The 19,178-nt window shown below is 56.3% G+C and overlaps 4 protein-coding genes across 4 annotated transcripts; 2 read left to right on the forward strand and 2 right to left on the reverse strand.

Annotated features, from left to right (window-relative positions):
* Nucleotides 1-518: 518 nt before the first annotated feature.
* ISF_04633 (Eukaryotic translation initiation factor 3, subunit 7) lies at nt 519-2,288 on the reverse strand (the record flags this gene model as incomplete). Its single annotated transcript, XM_018848239.1, has 3 exons — nt 519-819; nt 905-1,934; nt 2,078-2,288. 3 exons carry the CDS (start codon nt 2,286-2,288, stop codon nt 519-521), a joined length of 1,542 nt encoding a protein of 513 aa, XP_018704573.1.
* Nucleotides 2,289-2,763: 475 nt separating this feature from the next.
* On the reverse strand, nt 2,764-4,061 carry ISF_04634 (Yap1 redox domain protein; the record flags this gene model as incomplete). The annotated part of the gene is made up of 5 exons (XM_018848240.1): nt 2,764-2,848; nt 2,897-3,274; nt 3,323-3,730; nt 3,783-3,870; nt 3,926-4,061. 5 exons carry the CDS (start codon nt 4,059-4,061, stop codon nt 2,764-2,766), a joined length of 1,095 nt encoding a protein of 364 aa, XP_018704574.1.
* Nucleotides 4,062-6,778: 2,717 nt separating this feature from the next.
* Nucleotides 6,779-11,565, forward strand: ISF_04635 (ABC transporter, transmembrane domain, type 1; the record flags this gene model as incomplete). Its single annotated transcript, XM_018848241.1, has 8 exons — nt 6,779-6,988; nt 7,061-8,099; nt 8,144-9,637; nt 9,681-9,792; nt 9,958-10,073; nt 10,120-10,545; nt 10,600-10,792; nt 10,968-11,565. The coding sequence occupies 8 exons, from the start codon at nt 6,779-6,781 to the stop codon at nt 11,563-11,565; spliced, it is 4,188 nt and encodes a 1,395-aa protein (XP_018704575.1).
* A 2,015-nt stretch (nt 11,566-13,580) lies between these two features.
* Nucleotides 13,581-19,055, forward strand: ISF_04636 (Serine/threonine-protein kinase domain protein; the record flags this gene model as incomplete). The annotated part of the gene is made up of 2 exons (XM_018848242.1): nt 13,581-14,087; nt 14,133-19,055. The coding sequence occupies 2 exons, from the start codon at nt 13,581-13,583 to the stop codon at nt 19,053-19,055; spliced, it is 5,430 nt and encodes a 1,809-aa protein (XP_018704576.1).
* Nucleotides 19,056-19,178: the final 123 nt, after the last annotated feature.

Raw genomic sequence — 19,178 nt, forward strand, 5'->3', positions numbered from 1 at the left:
GCCAATCCTTCTGCTCTTGGCTCATATTGCAGCATCGGTCGGCGCTTCCAAGCATTATTCGCAGGCTACAGATTACAAGACCCTTGAGTAGATCTGCCAACGAGGAGCTAATGAGATGGTAGCCGCAGTCCGGTTTCCGTGGACTCTGGCCGGCATGCTCACTTGAGTATGCCATCGGGGCCTCTCAGTTACGTGTGTGAACTCGGATCCGATACTCGGATTTTTGCACTCAGCCGCTGACTCCTATCCTTGGTTTCCTGCGTCGCGGGCCTGTGTCGGTAATATCAGTGATGCCCGTACTCATAGGGCAAGCTTTCGAATGGCTACAGGGTAAAACGATTCCGTAAAATGAGAAACATCTACATTCACTACATTCATTCTACCGCTCGTTACACAATTCATAACTAAGCCGTCAATGACTTCACAGCTTTTGTATATCCCTGACCTTTCCGTCCAAAACCGAGGGCTGTGCTTTCATGATTCATACGTGCTTTTGCGTCTCCTCCATGTCACACACCTTACTCGTCATTCTCCTCGCCCTCCTCGCCACCCTCCTCCTCATCTTCTTCCTCCTCCTCGTCCAGGCTGCCGGCAGGCACGTCGTACAGGCGCAGAATAGACTTGTTGGGGTCCTTGAGCAGGACGAACTTGCCGTCGCCGCCCTCGTGCTTCAGGCACATATCCGCAATGGTACGGACGATACCCCAACCATTGGAGAGAGACAGGTTCATCTGGGCGGCAAAGTCGCGGGGCTTCCAGCCGATGACGCCGAGGATGACGTGCTTGTCGTTGGAGCGGGGGTTGACGCGAGAGACGAAGCTGACTTGTTAGCATTCAGGCGTAGGGAAAAAAGGGGCCGAAATAAGAGACAAAAGAGAAACACTCAAGTGCAAATCAAACTTACCCAATCTTCATAATGTCCGACTTGGACAGGATGCTCTGGACGGTCCAGCGAGCGAGCTTGCAGGAGTTGTTCTTCATCTCGGTGGCGACGACGGCGCCGCGCTGAGAGACGAGCTTGGCGCGCCAGTCGAGGGCGCCGCCGCTGCCCTGGGCCCGGCTGTCGAACTCGTTGAGGGCACGGACGGTGACGTGCTGGTCCTCGCCGGAGACGGCGTTGCGCTGGACGGCGTCGACCTCAGTGCGGACGACGAGGTAGACGGGCTCCTCGTCGTTGGTGGAGAGGTCGAAGCGGCGGTACTTGTAGGCGCGGGAGGCGGGCGGGTCGGCGTCCTCGGAGGCGTTGTAGAAGGGGTTGGCGCGGGCCATGGCGACCTTGCCGGCGTCGCCCTCGACGACGACCTGGTTGACGAAGTTGTGGTTGATGTAGGTGGCCTCCTCGGCGAGCGCGGCGGGCTGGTTGATGGGCTCGCGGCCGCCATCGGCGGCGTCGAGCGGCGCGTCGACGGCGTTCTCGTTGACGGTGACGGTGTCGAGCGACGCGTTGTCGCGCTTGTCGAGGAAGATCTTGCCGCCCTGGCGGGTGATGACCACGTCCCAGGGGTACACGGAGCGCGTCGAGCACATGAGCATCGACAGGATGGTGTCGGTCGCGAAGATGGTCGCCTCGTCCTTGTCGGCCAGCTCCTGGATGACGGGGTCCGACGACGTCGTCACGTTGTACGCCGCGCGGTCCAGCGCCGTCAGCTTGCGCTCCGAGCCCTTGACGGGCTGCTTGTCATACGAGCGGTCGTACGGGTACAGGAAGCCGTAGTCCTCGAGGTCCTCGCCCGCGTCCGCGTCCAGGTTCAGCTTGCCCAGGCGGTTGTAGTCAATCTCCTCCAGCAGGCCCCAGTCGGCCTTGATGTTGATGCTGGCGTCGCGGTTGCGCGTCGGCTTGTCGTAGTCGCGCCAGCCGAAGCGGCGGCCAGCGGCCGCCGCGTGTGAAGACGGCGCCGCGGCCGTATCTCGACTTGGTCGAGTCGCGGGCGTTGCTGACGACGGAGAAGGTCGACTCGTCCTCGGCGGGAGGAGCGTTGAAGGTGACGGCGTGGTTCGATCCGTAGACTTGCTGGTCTGAGGGGGGAAGGAGAAATTAGCATGCGCAGCAGCCAGTCGTGGTAGAAGGACCACCCACCTCTGAAGTTGCGGTTATATTGGTTCCGTCCTCCGCGTTCGCGGTCCTTGCCCTCGGCGGTCCAGTCGGCCATGCGGCCGAGCTTGTCGCCCTTGGAGAAGGGCGCATAGGGCACGCCGTCGAGGGTCGTCTCGGTGGTGACGGCGGGGCCCCAGCCGTCGCCGGAGGGGCAGCTGCCGCAGATTTTCACGTAGTCGAGGGATCCGGCCATGATTTATAGCTCGTCCTGTGACGATGAGCTGCTGTCAGGGCTGCGTGAAAAACAAACAGGTCGTGGTCGTCCACCGGTTCTGCACTTTCGCTTGTCCCACACTTTGAATTTGAAGTTGAGTCGAATTTGTGGTGGGGTGTGGGGCATAAAACTCAGAACGCCGCCGTGCCACTGGCTGCCTCAGCCCCCACCAACAAACAGCAACCAGTGACCGAGAGGTTGATACAGTAAGTACAGAATGAAGCAAACTTGGAGTTTTAACTTGCATTTTTACGTATTGGCAGAATCATTTACTCATTGAAGTTGGTTATAATTTTATCAAAGTCCGCAACACGAGCGGCTCGCTTGTTCCATGGCCAGGTCACCGCCCTAAATCATCACGCAAATTCGGCTCCAAAAATAAATCAACAAATCAACAAATCAAAAAGTCTAGAATCAACAAAGACTGGTATCGTTTCTCGTGCATCATCTAACCTTAAAACGCCATTTGCTCCAATCTGTTTGCGCAGACGCTCTCGAAAGCGTCTCGCAGTTCAAAGTCTTCCATCACAGCGCCAAATCTACACACGTTAGCACGTACACCAGCATGGAACGACAGTCATTCTTACCCGTAACATCTGACTTTACGGCCAAGGTCCTCGGCGATGCGCTGAACATCCACCGCCGAAAGCGCCGCGAACTGCGGGTGGCTCATAATCATGCCCCAAGCCATGACGGGCGTTATCTCGCCATCGAGATCAAGGCGTTTGCTTAGGTCCATAAGTGTCGAAAGGTCGGCCCTGGTTACCTGCCATGTTCCTTGGCTTGGGAGTTCTTCCTTCTTGATGACGGTACCATCTGTGCCAGCAAACGACGATGAGGGTGGTATGTCTTTGAAAGGAGCAGGTGGGCATGATGCCATCAAGGCGTGGCCGCAGGGTTCCCCCTCAGCCCCCGACGCCCTGTCCATGAGAAACGGCATGTGAGCCATGCATGGCTTTTCTAGGCTGCAGCAATGTGAGCATAGATTTTGGATGGATACTGGTCGAGCTTACGCTAGAACAAAGTCGATTCCGGCCTGTTCGACGTCCAGCTTGGTCGCCGGAATGTGCTGTGGCGGGGATGCACTGAACTGGTTACCGTGAAACTGTGATGGGTTGGTATAGTTGCCGCCCCCGGCGGACGGAGCCGAGCCGTGCGACGGGGCCTGTCTCGGCGAGAATGGGCCTTGCGAGCCGCCACCGAAGCCTGTTGAGCCGGCGCTGGGGTTGTTGTTATTGTCATCGCGGCCGTTACCAGCGCCGGGAACATTGATCCCGTTCCGCACCAGTGTATCTTTGAGGAGACGGTTTTCCTCGGCGAGCTTTTCGCGGTCGCGCGAGAGGGAGCTGTATATTTCCTTTAGTCGGAGAACCTCGTCCTCGAGGGCTTTGATGTATAGTTCTTTGCGTTCGCGATGGGTACTGTCGAGTCTGTTAGGGATGGTCGAGCGTAATGCAGGGCATCGAGGCTCACCGTTGGGCTTGTCGGTTGAGTTCTTGTCGGCGCGTTAGAGCTGGCTTGCTATCCGGCTTCGGGCCTCGGCGCTTGGGCGTTTTGCCATCTAGACATTGTCAATATCGAAACCCAAATTCTCGAGAGCTATGGTGCCTACATACCCCGATTGGAGCGCTTGTCATTTAGGCTTTTGAAAAAGTCGAGGTTCAGCCCTACGGGACTCTTGCCTTCGGAGCCATCGGGAGGGCTCTGGGACTGGTGAGAGCCGTACTGCTCCGGAGAGAGCGAGGCGGACATGGTGTCAGGTTGAACGAATGATATCGGAGGTTAGAGAAGAAAGGCCGAGAGACGATGCTGCGGTGGTGAAGGGTTAGCCGTTTGGTGCAGGTCGGCGGGCTAGCGTGGCGGTTGGGCGGGTAGAGAGCCAAATTTTGCAGCGTCTGGGCCAGCAGGTCATTGCATTTTGGAAAATTGGCGCCTAGACCGTTGAGGGGAGCTTGGCGACGCAGATTGAAACCGGGACGTTGAGATAATCGTCTCAAGTAGGCACGTTTCGGATTTCGTGGGGTTGCTCACCAGGGAGATTTGCGACAGACGTCAACGGGCGACTGGTTGGGGAAAGTGTAGTGTGTCGGCGTTAAGGTGGGCGGGGTACTGCTGTAGGTAAAAGGACGGGAGGTGGGCGAGAGGGAAAGGGACTGAGGGGAGGGATTGCTGATGGGTAACGGCACAAGAGGGTAGTTGCTACAAGTTCGTGTGATTAGGAGCACGGATGCATGAAGAGGGTGCCCCAATGGTCTTTATGCCCCGATGCAAGCGAGGTTGTGATGACGGGCACGACTGTATCGAACCTGAAAAGCGGCGATGCGGTGGAGGCAGTGGGACAGTTATTTTCAGCGCGCCGTCCCTAAAAAGATACTTGGCGTTCGGGTCTGGATCTACCCAGCCACCAAGTACCTCAGTAGGTCCTTGAGAAATGCGCTAACACCCGGCTCACTGTTGGCCCGGCTCTGTCGATGCATGAAGGGGGCTGAAGACATTCATCCCACATCCCATCCACAAGCCTTTGCAAAGCTCAGCTCATACGATTTATTTCCGAACCGCAAGTCTGGCCCAACAGCGCCTCGCCCTTCTGAGACACCACCCCAAAGGCACTGTCTGAGACGGACGGGTAGTCCACCCCGACGGAACACTCACCAACAGTGGCCATACCGGACCAGACGGACCAGACGGACCAGACGGACCAGACCCTGCCTGCAGGGCTGCATCGGATCCGTGAAAATCCTCTCATCAAGCTACAAGGATGGAAATAACCCGATTTCTTACGGTACAGCATCCACGTCATTCATCCGAAGCTGCCCTAGCCGCCTCTAACTCCGCCCTGGCACCCCTCCAGTCCTGCAGTCGGTGGCGTGTTGCGGTGTTGGGGGTTAAAAGCATTGAACTCGTACTACATGCCGAAGCCAGATCACCGTTTCCTGCTGTGTTCTCTTGCTGAGCTGCTCATCCACCGCGGGTACAATGGAGGCGTATTGTGGGCGCCTGTTACGCAGTACGACGTCTGCTCGCCCTGCACTGCCACAGCTGACGCAGAGAGAGGGCTTGGGCAAAAGCAGGTGAGAATCGTGACAAATTCAAGGTAGCCATGTTTGCATCAAAGACAGCCAGCCCTTGTAAAAGATGGGGCGGCGGCCATATTAGCCCTGCTACCAGCCAGTCGGTAACCAACCTGGCCTAACGGTAGACCAACTGTACTTCATCCGTAATCAAGAGACAGCTTGGCGGTATGAACATTGATTGAGACATCTACGGTCGTTTACTACCAGTGGATATTGAGATGAGCTGCGGCTTGCCGCCAATCTTGGCTGAGTATTTCAATCCAAATTCCTAGTTCTCAACGCATATTCCTCCCTCACACTTCAAATCCCCAGGGCAAGGACATACACCAGGGAATGGCGCCTCGGTGGTATCTGTGTAGAATCAGCCTTGGTTCGATCAATGAATATTGGTATACGGACCAGTGCAAGCCTCGCCAAGGCCCGGAATCTTCGCACAGCTTGCACCAGTGATGCAGCACTGATTAGAAGGGCAAGGGGGGCAAATTACACCACAAGCATTTCCTTTGCATGTTAGGTAGGAAGCTTCGCATTAAGCTTATTGGCCATGCACATACCCTTCTGGCCCTGCACAACCTTGGCCAACGAGGGCACAGCAAAAATGGAGGCAAGGTAACTAAACTTCATGTTGGTGATGTTTAAAGTCTTTTTATCATGGCATGGCAGTACTGAGAAGGGCACGGTTGCACAATTTATACTTTGTACCTGGGCACGGTCAGCGCACATCCTCCCAGCTGTCTCGCGCGTTCAAGCAGATTTGGTACTAGTCAACCTCCAAAGATGCCCCCAACTGGCATACACGAGGTTTAGCTGAATACGCAAGTCAACGATTGGTTTGGTAGATGCCGACGAGCCGGCCGAGTGTCTATGTTCTCGAAAGACCTATCATAATGGGAATAAGCCCGAGCTAGTTATAGAGTCTATTACAAAGTCCCGACATATATCTTTCCGCTGGGATAAGAAGCCGCTCTCTCGTAATGATAGTGTGTCGTTCTATTTTATTCCGTCTTTTATTGCCCGCTGCCGCGGCCTCGTGTCAAGGCGATCGATGCCAAGTGATCTGCGGGTTGCCACCTCCACAACCCCAACCACACCACCGCCGTTGTTTTTGTAAATTCGGAGTCGATAAAATTGATTTTACTTTCCGTCTCATGTCTACGGCGAAGATTTTGATTGTCTGAAGTTTGAAGTATGAGGAGAACAAGTGTAAAGATCCTCCAATGGCTGGCGTGAGTCACGCCGCTTAGCAATCCCAAAACCGCCCATGTACGTACATAGCTATCCCTGTAAACAAGTCCGCGTCAGCATGGGATAAAACAATAAATTCTCTGCGCCGGAATGCCATTGAGGATCAACGACGTGCGATTTATCGCTTGAAGGAGATACGGAAAATACGCGATGCCTTCTAATTGCACTGCTGCCGACGCAGCGTTTGGTCCCTTAACGGACCCTGCCTGCCGCAGCCAAGACTTTACGCTGCATTTCGAGCAGGCCATCTTTGCCTTGGTCCCAGCCGCCATCTTCGCCGTTGCCTTCCCGGCCCGTATATCATTCCTTGCTAGAGCATCAACGGCCGCTCGACCAAGCTGGCGGCGCACTGTCAAGTTGGTCAGTTGCCGTCGTGACTTCCGTGGCCTTGCCCCTTGCCCCTCGCACTTTCCCTACTAATCTGACAAACAGACGATTGCCGCCACGATTGCGTGCCTCGAGCTCGCCCTCGTCATCTCATGGAGCTTGGACAAGAATACCAAGACCCCTGTGTCAATTGCGGCAGCGACAGTCAATTTTCTCGTGGCCCTGCAGACGATTGCTCTCTCCTGGATCGAAGATGCCCGCTCCGTGCGGCCCTCCACGCTGCTCAGCCTCTACCTAGTCATCACAGTCTTGCTTGACCTACCTCAGGCGCGAACACTCTGGCTACGAGGGGGTATTGATACTACTGCCGGAATGACAACTGCAGCGGTGGTGCTTAAAACTTTGTTTCTCTGCGTGGAGAATATCGGCAAACGGGCCCATCTCCTTTCTGTATACCGCACATTGCCCCCCGAGGCGACAAGCGGCATCGTGAATCGGAGCGTCTTATGGTGGATCAACGACACTTTTCGTCGCGGCTTTCGAACAGCCCTCGCCGTAGAAGACCTGGATCGATTGGATGACGCCTTGTTGTCGGGTGGCTTGAACAACGCAGTGACCCTCGCCTGGGCATCTCGAAGACAGCCAGAGCGTCGGCTCGAGTTCCCCATTGCCGTGGCTCGCGCAGTTCTGTACGACTTTCTTGCCATTATTCCTCCTCGTCTTTGCCTCATCGGTTTCATTTTTGCGCAGCCATACCTCTTCCACACGGTTCTTAGCCTGTTGACCAACACTGCCATAACGCTAACCGCAACAGACTGCTACGGTCTCGTCGGAGCTACGGCCATTGTGTATGTTGGCCTGACTGTTCTGCGCCTGCATTATAACCAAAAAGTCGGCCGCTTCAAGGTCATGTTTCGTGGCGCCTCCGTCTGTCTCATCTACGACAAGGCCCTACAGACTCGGGATGGCGTCTACGACGAATCTGCCGCGGTCACGCTGATGAGCACGGACGTGGATCAAATCACCGAGTGTTTGACAGAGCTCAATGAGTACTGGGCACGAGCCATAGAAGTGACTCTGGGAGTGTCCATGCTCGCGAAACAGCTCGGCTGGGTTTGCGTCGTGCCCCTCGCCCTTGTTGTCGGTATGTATGCCGCCAAACGAGGTGTTCAAGACTAACGTAATCAGGGGCATTTTTTGCAGCCAAGCAAATAGCATCTAGAATTGGCGGTAGTCAAAAGGTTTGGGTTGATGCAGTGCAGAGGCGCATTGCGCTCACCAGTTCCATGCTCCTCAACATTCGCTCGATCCGGATGGCAGGCCTCGGCAAAATAACTATGGATCGCATCCAGCAGGAAAGAATCCTCGAGACGGAGAAAATGTCCAAGTTTCGTTGGTACATTGTTTGGCAGAATACGGTGCAGAATGTCCCCTGGGGACTTGCACCTGCCGCCACTTTTGCTGTTGTCGCCCTCAGCAAACCCGGATCTCTCGATACCGCCAAAATCTTTACCAGTTTGTCAATCATTACTCTTTTGACGGATCCTGCAGCAAAGCTGTTGAGCGCCATTCCTGCGACAGCATCAAGTCTCGGCTGCATCGACAGAATCCAGGGATTCCTCCTGTCCAAGCCAAGAGAGGATTCTAGACGACTTCTTGGGGCACAGGATGTCTCTCACGACCTCAATTCAGTTCATAGCGAAGCACGGGGTGATGCTTCTGGTATTGAACTACAGCCACGACTGGCTAACAGCGTGAAAGGCAGTACAGAAATACTCGCTGTACAATTCAAGGACGTCTTTGCGCGACCCGCTGGGGCAGACAAGACCGTGCTGCAGGATGTTAGTTTTTCGGTTGTGTCTGGCTCGATAGCCGCCGTTGTTGGTAGTGTCGCTTCGGGTAAGTCCACGCTGTTAAGGTCTATCCTTGGCGAAGCAGAGCTGGAGCGAGGAACTGTCTCGGTGCGGGATCAATCCGTTGCGTATTGCTCACAGTCGCCGTGGCTACCTGACACAACCATCAAAAAATCAATCTGTGGGCCTTTTAGAGACGCTGGAATTGACACGGAGCTGTATGACGAGGTTATAGACGCATGCGCCCTCAAGCATGACATTGCACTTCTCTCGGACGGCGACAACACCAAGATAGGCAGCGGTGGCGGAATCCTCAGTGGTGGGCAAAGGCAACGAGTATCCCTAGCCCGAGCACTATACTCACGCCCAAAGATTCTCGTGCTAGATGACTTTGTCAGCGCCATCGATGGCAAGACTCGCAGGCATATTGTGCAAAAGCTCTTTGGTCCGGCTGGCTGGTTCAAGCAACGCGGCTGCACCGTCATCTTTGCCACACACGCCAGGTCGCTTCTCCAACATACTGACAATATTTTGATGCTCTCCAAAGGGCGACTGGAGCGTGATGGGACATATGATCAGCTTGTTCGTGCAGGCGCAATCCAAGGCCTGCCTGAGGCAGCGGATGACGAGCCAACAGACGGGCAGCCCGAGGAAGCCAAGATCTCTGCCGTATCGGAGACTGTGGCTGAAGCAAACGAGAGGGCGGATTTGCGTCGCCGGGTTGGTGACTTGGAGGTGTACCAATATTACTTCAAGTCCATTAGTTGGCTCAAGTCGTCCACGTTTGTTGGCTTCACTGCTGTCCACGTTTTTGCAGCAACATTTACTTGTAAGTTGCCCTCAGTTTCCAGTTTGCACTGCTAACTGAGTAGATCTCTGGTTAAACTGGTGGATCAGTGGGCACGGCACCCGGACAACGCTTTTTGCCGTCATCTACCTCCTGCTTGGGATTCTCAACGTTCTCGGTATTGCCGGTTATGCTTGGTATGGCAGATGCAAGCATAAATGAGTCACGACTAACAAGGCAAGGTCAATGTTGATTCAAATTACACCATCGGTGGCGCGGCACTTTCACTACGTTTTATTAAAAACGGTTATGCAGCAAGTATAGCATGGGTTTTATAGCTGCTTTTTCTGACTCGTTGGCAGCGCACCTCAGCCATACTTTACTACTACGTCAGCGGGCGATACACTGAATCGTTTCAGTCAGGACATGTCTCTTGTTGAAACGCAGCTAGCTACCGGCACGTTGGTAACAGTCACAAGTAAGCCGTGCGCATTTTCTGCGAGAGAGCATCGTTGACACTGTAGACCTACTGGGCGCTGCGGCAGAGGCTGCTTTGATCGCAATGGGGTCTCCGTACATGGCAGCTACCGTTCCGTTCCTCATAGCTGCCGTGTACGCGCTGCAAAAGGTGTATCTTCGGACGTCACAACAGCTTCGACTTTTGGAGCTGGAGACTCGCGGGCCACCGTATGCCAACTTTCTCGAGACACTTGATGGTGTGTCGACAATTCGCGCCTTTGGATGGGAGCTGAACTGCAAACAATACTGCCAAGCATTTCTTGACCGATCGCAGCGCCCGACATATCTGTTGATATGCATACAGACATGGCTTAACATGGTGCTTGATCTTATTGTCGCTGCCGAGGCTGCGATAGTGGTGCTGCTGGGGCTGTTGTTGAAGTCGTCCACCAACCCCGCCCTCCTCGGCGTATCCCTGAACAATATTCTTTGTAAGTGCCTATGATGTTCTTGGCAATGTAATGCTGACTTGGCTATCCCTGCAGCGTTCAATGCAAGCCTGGCGTCCGTCATTGGGGGCTGGACCCTGTTCGAGACGTCGCTGGGTGCGATTTCCCGGCTTCGGTCCTTTGAACAAAACATAAAGCCGGAAGACCTTCCGGGAGAAGTATGCGAGCCACCGGCTTCATGGCCGGTCGAGGGGAGGATAGAGATGCGCGGCGTGGACGCGTCACACAGGTTCGTCATTGTCCGTAGCGTGCGCGCAACCCACTGACAGGACAGGCTCGGTTCGGTTGGTATCAAGGGTGTCAGCCTTGACATTGAAGCAGGCCTCAAAATTGGCGTCTGCGGACGTACCGGAAGGCAGGCCGCGTTACCCAATACCATGGCTTTTACTAATGATTACATGCAGCGGCAAGAGCTCGCTCGTGGCCACGTTTGCACGGCTTCTCGAGATTGATAATGGGGTCATTAAAATTGACGGATATGACCTGGCCACCATCCCGCGAGATATTATTAGAGAACGGCTTGTGGCGGTGCCGCAAGACGCACCCGTCTTGATTGGCACCTTGCGATTCAACACGGACCCCGCCGGCCTGCACGTCGACGCGGCCATTGAAGCCGTGCTGCGCCAGGTAGGCCTCTGGGACGTGTTTGAGAGCGGTGACGGACTCGACACGGAGATGACGATGGCATCGCTGTCACACGGGCAGCGGCAACTACTGTCAATTGCGCGAGCGATGCTCAAGGGTGGACGAGTGGTGCTCCTCGACGAGCCGACGAGCAGCATCGACGAGGTGACGGACGGCAAGGTACAGCAGGTGTTACGCGAAGCCTTTCAAGGATGCACAGTGATTACAGTAGCCCATCGCATCAACACAATCCATCCCGGGTCCGACGTGGTGGTGGTCATGGAGGGCGGGCAGGTGGTGGAGGCGGGTGCGCCCGACGAGCTGCTGCGGAGGCGGAACGGGCACTTTGCACAATTCGTGCGCGACGCAAACCGTTAGGTTAGTCTCGGTTGTCCGTGTCTGTGGTGTTTTGAGTTTGATTTGGGTTTGGCTAGAGCACTCCAAGGTGAGCAATGCTAGCAATGTCGGCCGGTCTAGTCAGTCAGCTGGCCCTGTGCAGATCGGACGCTGCGGCCAGCCTGACAGTGAGGACAAACTGCCGAAATCGCGGCCAGTGGGATGCCACGGGGATTCTAGCCCGAGGGCCGACGCAGAGGGCTGAAGTGTAAGACCAAAGATCAGCAATGGACCCGTGTGCACCCCTCAATGCAGAGGTTTTTGTTGAAAACGATACTTGGCAGATGCAGTCCCTGTCTTCTGGGGTGGGTGGTGGAGATGTTAGTATATGCGAAACGCATGACGGCCAGCCTTTTGCTGGATCCCGAATTGATTGCCATGTGGCGCATTTTTCTTTTGCGATGGCCTTTTTTGCCATTGAGAGAGCTGAAGAAGTTTCGCAGCGGGTGAAAGACTGGTGACCATGAGGTGGTGCGATTATGGGGGCTGGGCTTGGGGCTTGCCAACGCATGCTTGGATGCGACAGGCGTTTCTAGCGTGGTGTGCGTGGCTTGGAGAGATGGCGCTGGGACAGCGTATCATTTGTATGCGTTCTCTGCAGATTTATTGCTGTGTTGGTGGTGTGTTGTGTGCAATGGCGACGAGAGTGCTGCACATTGAGACAGGGCGGTCGGCGGCTGCTAACACAAGGTCAAGAATGACGATGGTATCCGCAGCAGCCACCAGCGAGGTAAAGGATTGAATTGCAATGTTGCAATTGAATGACAAGTGATGATGAATTGGCAGAATCCTGAGCCGTTGTGCAACTATTGTGTGCGTGGTGTAGGCAGTTCGGCCGCCTGACTACCGAATTAGTGCCCCCCCGGCCTTGAAACCGGCGGCTTCCAGTGACTCCAGGCCGTTGCAGTTGATTAGTTAGTCGGAATCTAGGTAGGAATTATTCACTAACGTCTGTCAGCTTTATCCCGTCTCTTGCAGCAAATAACCAGCCAAACTTCAGTTATCACCACGGCCAGCCGCCGCACTCCCGATTATTTTCCGCTCCACGCTAGACCGTATTCGTCGATTGCGCAGATATCATCCAGCACAGCCTGGGACTCTGCTGCAGCATTGGCCGCCTCTGCTCTAGCATAAATTAACCGACTGCAACGATGAATGGCACCCTCGAAGCCGCCCGCTCGAGTTAACTATGTTGACTATCTATTTACCTAACGTAGTTTGAACTTTTCCCTGGCTTTCGCCAGAGGAGATGCGGGAGCTCTAGTCCCTCAGCCCGCCTCCCATTGGCCCACCCCTCAATCCACCCCGCTTTATGTGTCATGGGGGAGGAAACGCGACTTGCCTCCTGCATGGATACCTACTCTACTTAGGCACTTACATACTAACCAAAGTACCATCACGGAGGACGATACCCTGCCGACGGGTACTACAAGCATCGTGAAGCACAGGGCCTGATCCATCCTGCATTGCCCGTTTTTTTGTTTCGACTCTTGGACGCACGGCTTCATCTGTTCCGTATTGACTCTTCCCTGCAATATCTCTTCTTACTTTCTTGCCTGGTTTGGCCGTCTTGCACTGCCAAAACTCTCTCGTCTCTCGTGTTCGCCGAGTCCCCCGGCACACCCACCTCCCCGGCCGCCATCGCCAATCACGACAACGCTTGTCCGCTCGTCACGTTTGCCGCGCCTCCGCCTTGCCATCACCAAAACGTGCCTCCCAACCAAGCTGCCGGGAGCGACCAGTCTGCTCCGAGCTCCTCGCCAGTCATGTATCCAGGTCTCCCGCGTCTCTAGTCCTGGCGCCCCTGCCAGTCCCTGAGGTGAGCGCCAGCTGCCTGCTACAAACAACTACCAGCAAAACCAAGTATACGATCCCCAACGACCAACGCCGCGGCGGCAAAGTCGTTCGAAAGAGAGTTTGGCGTCGTCCTGCCGCCGCCGCATGCCCTCTCGCCATCCGATAAATCCAACCGCATCGATTCAACGAAATTTATAGCCATGGACCCCCCATTCCAGTCGCTGGCTCCCCCGGCCCTCACGACACTTCGCACATTGGACTCCACCCTCATGACCCGTTCCCTCAGCCAAGACATTCGGAACGAGAGAGAAGAACTTCAAGAAGCCGCCGCCCAGACTCTGAATGTCATTGTCGACCTCAACCTCGACGGCACCATCAAGTGGGTGAGCCCCTCGTGGAACGACGTTGTCGGCACCCCCTACGACACCCTCGATGGCACCCTGCTCTCCGACCTCATTGTCAGCGACAACAAGACTGCCTTTACCGACATTGTCGAGTCTATGAAGAGCGACGACTCCAAGAGCCATCGTGTCAAGTTTGCCATGCGTCTTGGTCCCCTCTCGAAATTGCGTCTCAACCTACCCGCCGAAAACGCGCCAGACGATGAGGGAACCGAGCAAGTCCCACCCCAAGAACAGGATGAAATCGCAGAACTCGAAGCCCAAGGCATAATGGTCTACGATAGTGCTTCCGGAGGCGAGAGTCATGTAAGATGCCCGCCCTGAACCCCTGCAGCTAGCTAACCAGCCCAGACCATGTGGATGATTCGTCCGTGGACGCCTCCGCAGGAAATCCAAATCGACCTCCCCGATGTCATTGTCGACTCCCTGGGCTCGGGCGCCGAGGTCCTGGCCGGCTACCTCACCAAGCTGGCCGAGTCCGCCGAAGAGGACTCCGAACCGCACGACCCCCCTCCCCCAGTCCTCTGTCGAATCTGTGAACGCCAGATCCCCCCGTGGTGGTTCGAGAAGCATACCGATCTCTGCCTGCAGGAGCACCGGGCCGAGATGGACGTGCAGTTGGCGCAGGAAAGTCTCAACGAACACCGTCATGCTATTGTCAAAGTCCTTGATGCTCTTGAGACTCGCCAAAGTCGACTGCTCGAACCACAACTCACGCCACTCGCCGATTACAAGGGGCTGCCCATTGGGCCGGCTCCGTCTACGCAATCATCGCCAAGCACGTCGCTTGCTCGTTCGCGAGATCGCACCGGTGGCTTTGGGCATTCTAGAGGACGCTCTTTTGCCATCCGACGGCCACAGGCGAGGATCGTCGAACTGCTGATGGATCTGTGCGACACGGCCCTCGAAATCAGCAACCCCACCATCAAAGAGCACGCGCATCCCGACGGCGAGATTCGCACGCAATCCCCGCAGTCTGAATCTCGAATATCACAGGTCCTGCAGTGGCAGTCCCCCAGCACCAATACCCTCGAGCAGGAGCAGGGCCTGGCTCTTTTGTGTGCCGACACGGAAAAGGCTGCCCGCAACAAGGTGGACGCCATCTTTCGACACCGCAAGATTCTGGAGTATTCTGAACGCATTCGCATTGAGCTGTCATGCCTTGTCCAACACTGCGTCGAGGAGGCCATGCGAAAGGCTGCCCGCATTGCCGCAGGTCAACTCACAGACTCTAGCGTTGAAGACACTGATGAGCAGCAGCAGCAGCAGCAGCCCCCCGAACCTGAAGAGAAGGAGCCTGAAAGCGTTTTGGGCTCACGCTCTCGCGGTCGATCAGAGGCCAGCTCCAGCCACCTTGTCACCAGCCCCTCCGCCCTTGCAGCTGCCCTACGCCAAGTCAACTTGTCGGCTGCTGTGCAGGGCGGCTCTCGGCCAAGCTCCATCGTCGGCTCTACAGGCTCTGCCAGCCCTAAAGAGTGCCTCACGCCGAGATCATATGTTGGCACGTCGCAGTCTCGCGACGGCCGGCGGGGCTCCTCTCTCTGGCTGGAAAGTGACCTGGGGGACCCGGAAGAAAGCTTCCGGTCACTCTCTGTATCCAGAAACATGCCGAGAACCGACTCACCAATGTCCGAATTTGGTGATCTCAGACGCGCTGCGAGCGCGCGCCAACACCAACGGCGAAGCCTCATCATACCCGGCGCAACCTCTCCTCGCCGCCAGGAGTCACCCTCTCGTAGCACACAGCCCTCATCGCCGCTGAGGATCAAGCCTCGCATCATCCCTGGTTCCCACGATGTCATGGTCTCCCCAGAAGCGTCGCCCATGTTTCCCTCTAGCGAGTTTAGCTCCCCGATTGCACACCCCACGCGACATCACAGAAGGCAATCCTCAGCCGCCATCTCCGACTTTGTCATGCGACCACCGCCGTCTCCGCGCCTGGGGGCCAGTCAAGCACCGCCCCAGGCACGATCCAACCAGCCGTCCATCAAAGACTTTGAAATCATCAAGCCCATCAGCAAAGGCGCTTTCGGCAGCGTCTACCTCTCCAAGAAGAAGTCTACCGGAGAGTACTTTGCCATTAAAGTGCTGAAAAAGGCAGACATGGTTGCGAAGAATCAGGTTGGCAACGTCAAGGCTGAGAGAGCCATCATGATGTGGCAGGGCCAGAGCGATTTCGTCGCAAAGCTCTACTGGACATTTTCCAGCAAGGACTACCTCTATCTCGTCATGGAGTACCTCAACGGTGGTGACTGCGCCGCGCTGATCAAGGTGCTGGGTGGCTTACCAGAGGACTGGGTGCAAAAGTACCTCGCCGAGGTCATCCTTGGAGTCAAGCATCTGCACGAGCGCGATATCATCCACCGTGATCTGAAGCCAGACAACTTGCTGATTGACCAGAAAGGCCATCTGAAGCTCACCGACTTTGGTCTGTCCCGAATGGGTTTGGTTGGCCGTCAGAAGCGAGCGTTGAACAGCGAAACGAGCGAGACCACGCCCGACCTCCTCAAACAAGGACCGTTTGTGCGATCGGCATCCATGGCCTCGTCTCGCTCCACGTCGTTGGACCTTCAAGGCACATCCCAGTCCCCAACAATGACTCCGCAAATGACGCCAGATGTCGGCAGCATGTCCCAACCATCCTACTTTAGCCTGGGCCAGCTGACGGAGCCTCGACGAACCTCTGGCGGACGACGAAGCGACAGCGGGGGAAGTGAATCTCTTTCACAGATGCTGTCCAACTTTTCGCTCAACGACGACCTCGGAGCGTTGAGCTTGACCAAGTCGCCCGACGACGACGTCATTCACGGGTCGCCCGATATGATAGGCAGTCTGCCTAGTACCAGAGCCAGCATTGACAGCCACGCGCGGAATTCATCTATCCCGCAAACCATGATGCCGCCACCCATGGCACTCTTTGACCCGCAGGATACGAACCGACGATTCGTCGGCACACCCGACTACCTCGCACCGGAAACCATCAACGGCGACAAGCAGGATGAAACCTCGGATTGGTGGTCTGTCGGGTGCATATTGTTTGAGTTTCTCTTTGGCATCCCCCCATTCCACGCGAGTGAAGCTGAGCAAGTGTTTGACAATATCCTCGCGCGCAAGATTCAATGGCCGGAGGAGGCGGTTTTGGAGACTGTCTCTGAAGAAGCCAAGGATCTCATCAACAAGCTACTCTGCATTGATCCTCTGCAGCGTCTAGGATCTAACCGCGAGGAAAAGTTTGAGTCTGGCGGCGACGAAATCTGCCACCATCCCTTCTTTGCAGGTCTTAGCTGGGACTCGCTACTCGAAGACGAGGCGCAGTTTATTCCCCAACCCGAGAACCCCGAGGACACCGAATACTTTGACGCCCGCGGCGCCGTGCTGCAGTCTTTTGCAGAGGAGATGGAAGACCAGATGTCACCACAGTCGGCCTCCGGCGAGTACCCCGACCGACCACACGATGCGCTATCACGCATCAGAACACAGGTCAACTCGATTAACCGCAAGCTCATGCCGCTGCACATTCCCCCTCACGTGCGGGACATGAAGTCGAGACGTCTCAGCGAACCAGTCGTTTCCGACGACTTTGGCAACTTTTCCTTCAAGAACCTGCCGGTCCTCGAAAAGGCCAACAAGGACGTCATCCAGAAGCTGCGCGCCGAGGCGCTCGCGGCCCAGAACAAGCAATCTTCAAGCAGCGGCTCCACGGGATCGCCCGTCCCTTCGCTGGAGGGCAGCCCGGTTCTGGCGAACCACTTGCAGAGAACGTTGTCCAACGCCAAGGGCAACCGCCCCCAATCGCCATCTGGGTTTAGTCACGCGACCTCGTCACCCAGCCGGGCCTCTCAGCCCTCGTCGCCACTGCTGGTGTCGTTTGTGGCTGGCGGAGAAGGCCGCCGAAAAGCGTCGAGTAACGCATCCAGCCTTTCGCATCAGTCGTCCACGCTACAACCGAATGCGCCGCCTATTGACATTCCCAAAGTCCCCCCTAGTCTGCAAAAGGCGGCCACGACTGTTGGTGCTTCACCCGTCAAGGGCAAAGCGACGCCGCAGCTCGCCATCTCGCCCCAGAAGCTTTCCACCCCACGCAGCGCCGGCCGATCACGCTCGCTCACCGTTGGCTCCGCCGAGTCGAGCCCCGTGGCCGCCGACATGCTCCACCACCGCAACCGCCGAAGCCAAGTCTTCGACATGTCGCCATCCTCGTCAGACAATGAAGGGGACAGGCACAGTGCACTGCTGCGCGTGCAGAGGCGCCGGCAAAGCTCACGCCGTCTGTCACAGATTGCGTTTGATGGCGGCACTCCCACATTTCGACCGCTGGACGTGCTCATCTGCGAAGACCATCCCGTATCGAGAATGGTCATGGAAAAGCTGCTCGAGAAGCTCCGCTGCCGCACCATTTCCGTGTCCAACGGCTCCGAAGCTGTGCGATACGCGATGAGCGAGATCAAGTTTGACGTCATTTTCCTGGAGTATAGGTTGCCCCAGATCAATGGCGCTGACGTTGCTCGGATGATTCGCGAGACCAAAAACACCAACGCACACACTCCAATCGTCGCCATCACATCTTATCTAAAAGAGCTGCAGGCGCCCCACTACTTCGATTCGCTAATTGAGAAGCCTATTAGCTCCTCCAAGCTCAGCGAGGTACTTCGCGGGCTCTGTCAATGGCGACCCGAGTCGCCCCAGCGCTCCAGCTCCGGGTCGGCCCCCGTGACCGTCCGCAAACCCCGATCAGACAGCCCGACTTCGAGCGGGCAATTCCTGTCCAGCCAAGACTCGACGAGCGTTTTCGACTCGGAGCCGGCCGATGACGTTCCTTTCAAGGGCGACTGGGAAGGCGGGCTCGGCATTTGCGGATCCGACATCCCGGACCGGCATGTAACGCAACCTGAGCCCGCACAATCGGAGCATGTACGGTCACTCGACAAGCTTTCCAAGCGAGAGCCGGACCGTCGCAGCTCGTCAGAAGGCACCGACTCGGCGGACGACGAGGATGACGAGGCGCACAAGGAGAAGCACGCGCGGCGCGCCAGCAAGGCCCTGTCCAAGACGCCGCTCCCGAGCTCCAAGCTGGGCATCGAGATGATGCGCGCCAACAGCCACGACAGCATGTTGGGCGATAGCACGCCCGAGACGGTCACGCAGGTGGCCACGCCGTCGCAAGAGGTGCCGCCGGGGCTGAGCACGCCACCGACCGAGCCCCCGGATGTCGATGCCACGCCACGGCCCAGCGAGCCGCAGGACGATCCGACACCGCGGCCAAACAAACCATAGAGTCATGTGCTATTACTTTTTGCTCTTGTTATCCAGTAGTTGCAGCGCGGCGTTTGCGGACGCATGGGTGGATGGATGGTGGTTTTCTATGTACATAGCTGACGCGAATATACTTGACACATC

The sequence above is a fragment of the Cordyceps fumosorosea genome (assembly GCF_001636725.1).
Source record: "Cordyceps fumosorosea ARSEF 2679 chromosome Unknown scaffold_10, whole genome shotgun sequence".
Taxonomy (NCBI): Eukaryota; Fungi; Ascomycota; class Sordariomycetes; order Hypocreales; family Cordycipitaceae; genus Cordyceps; species Cordyceps fumosorosea.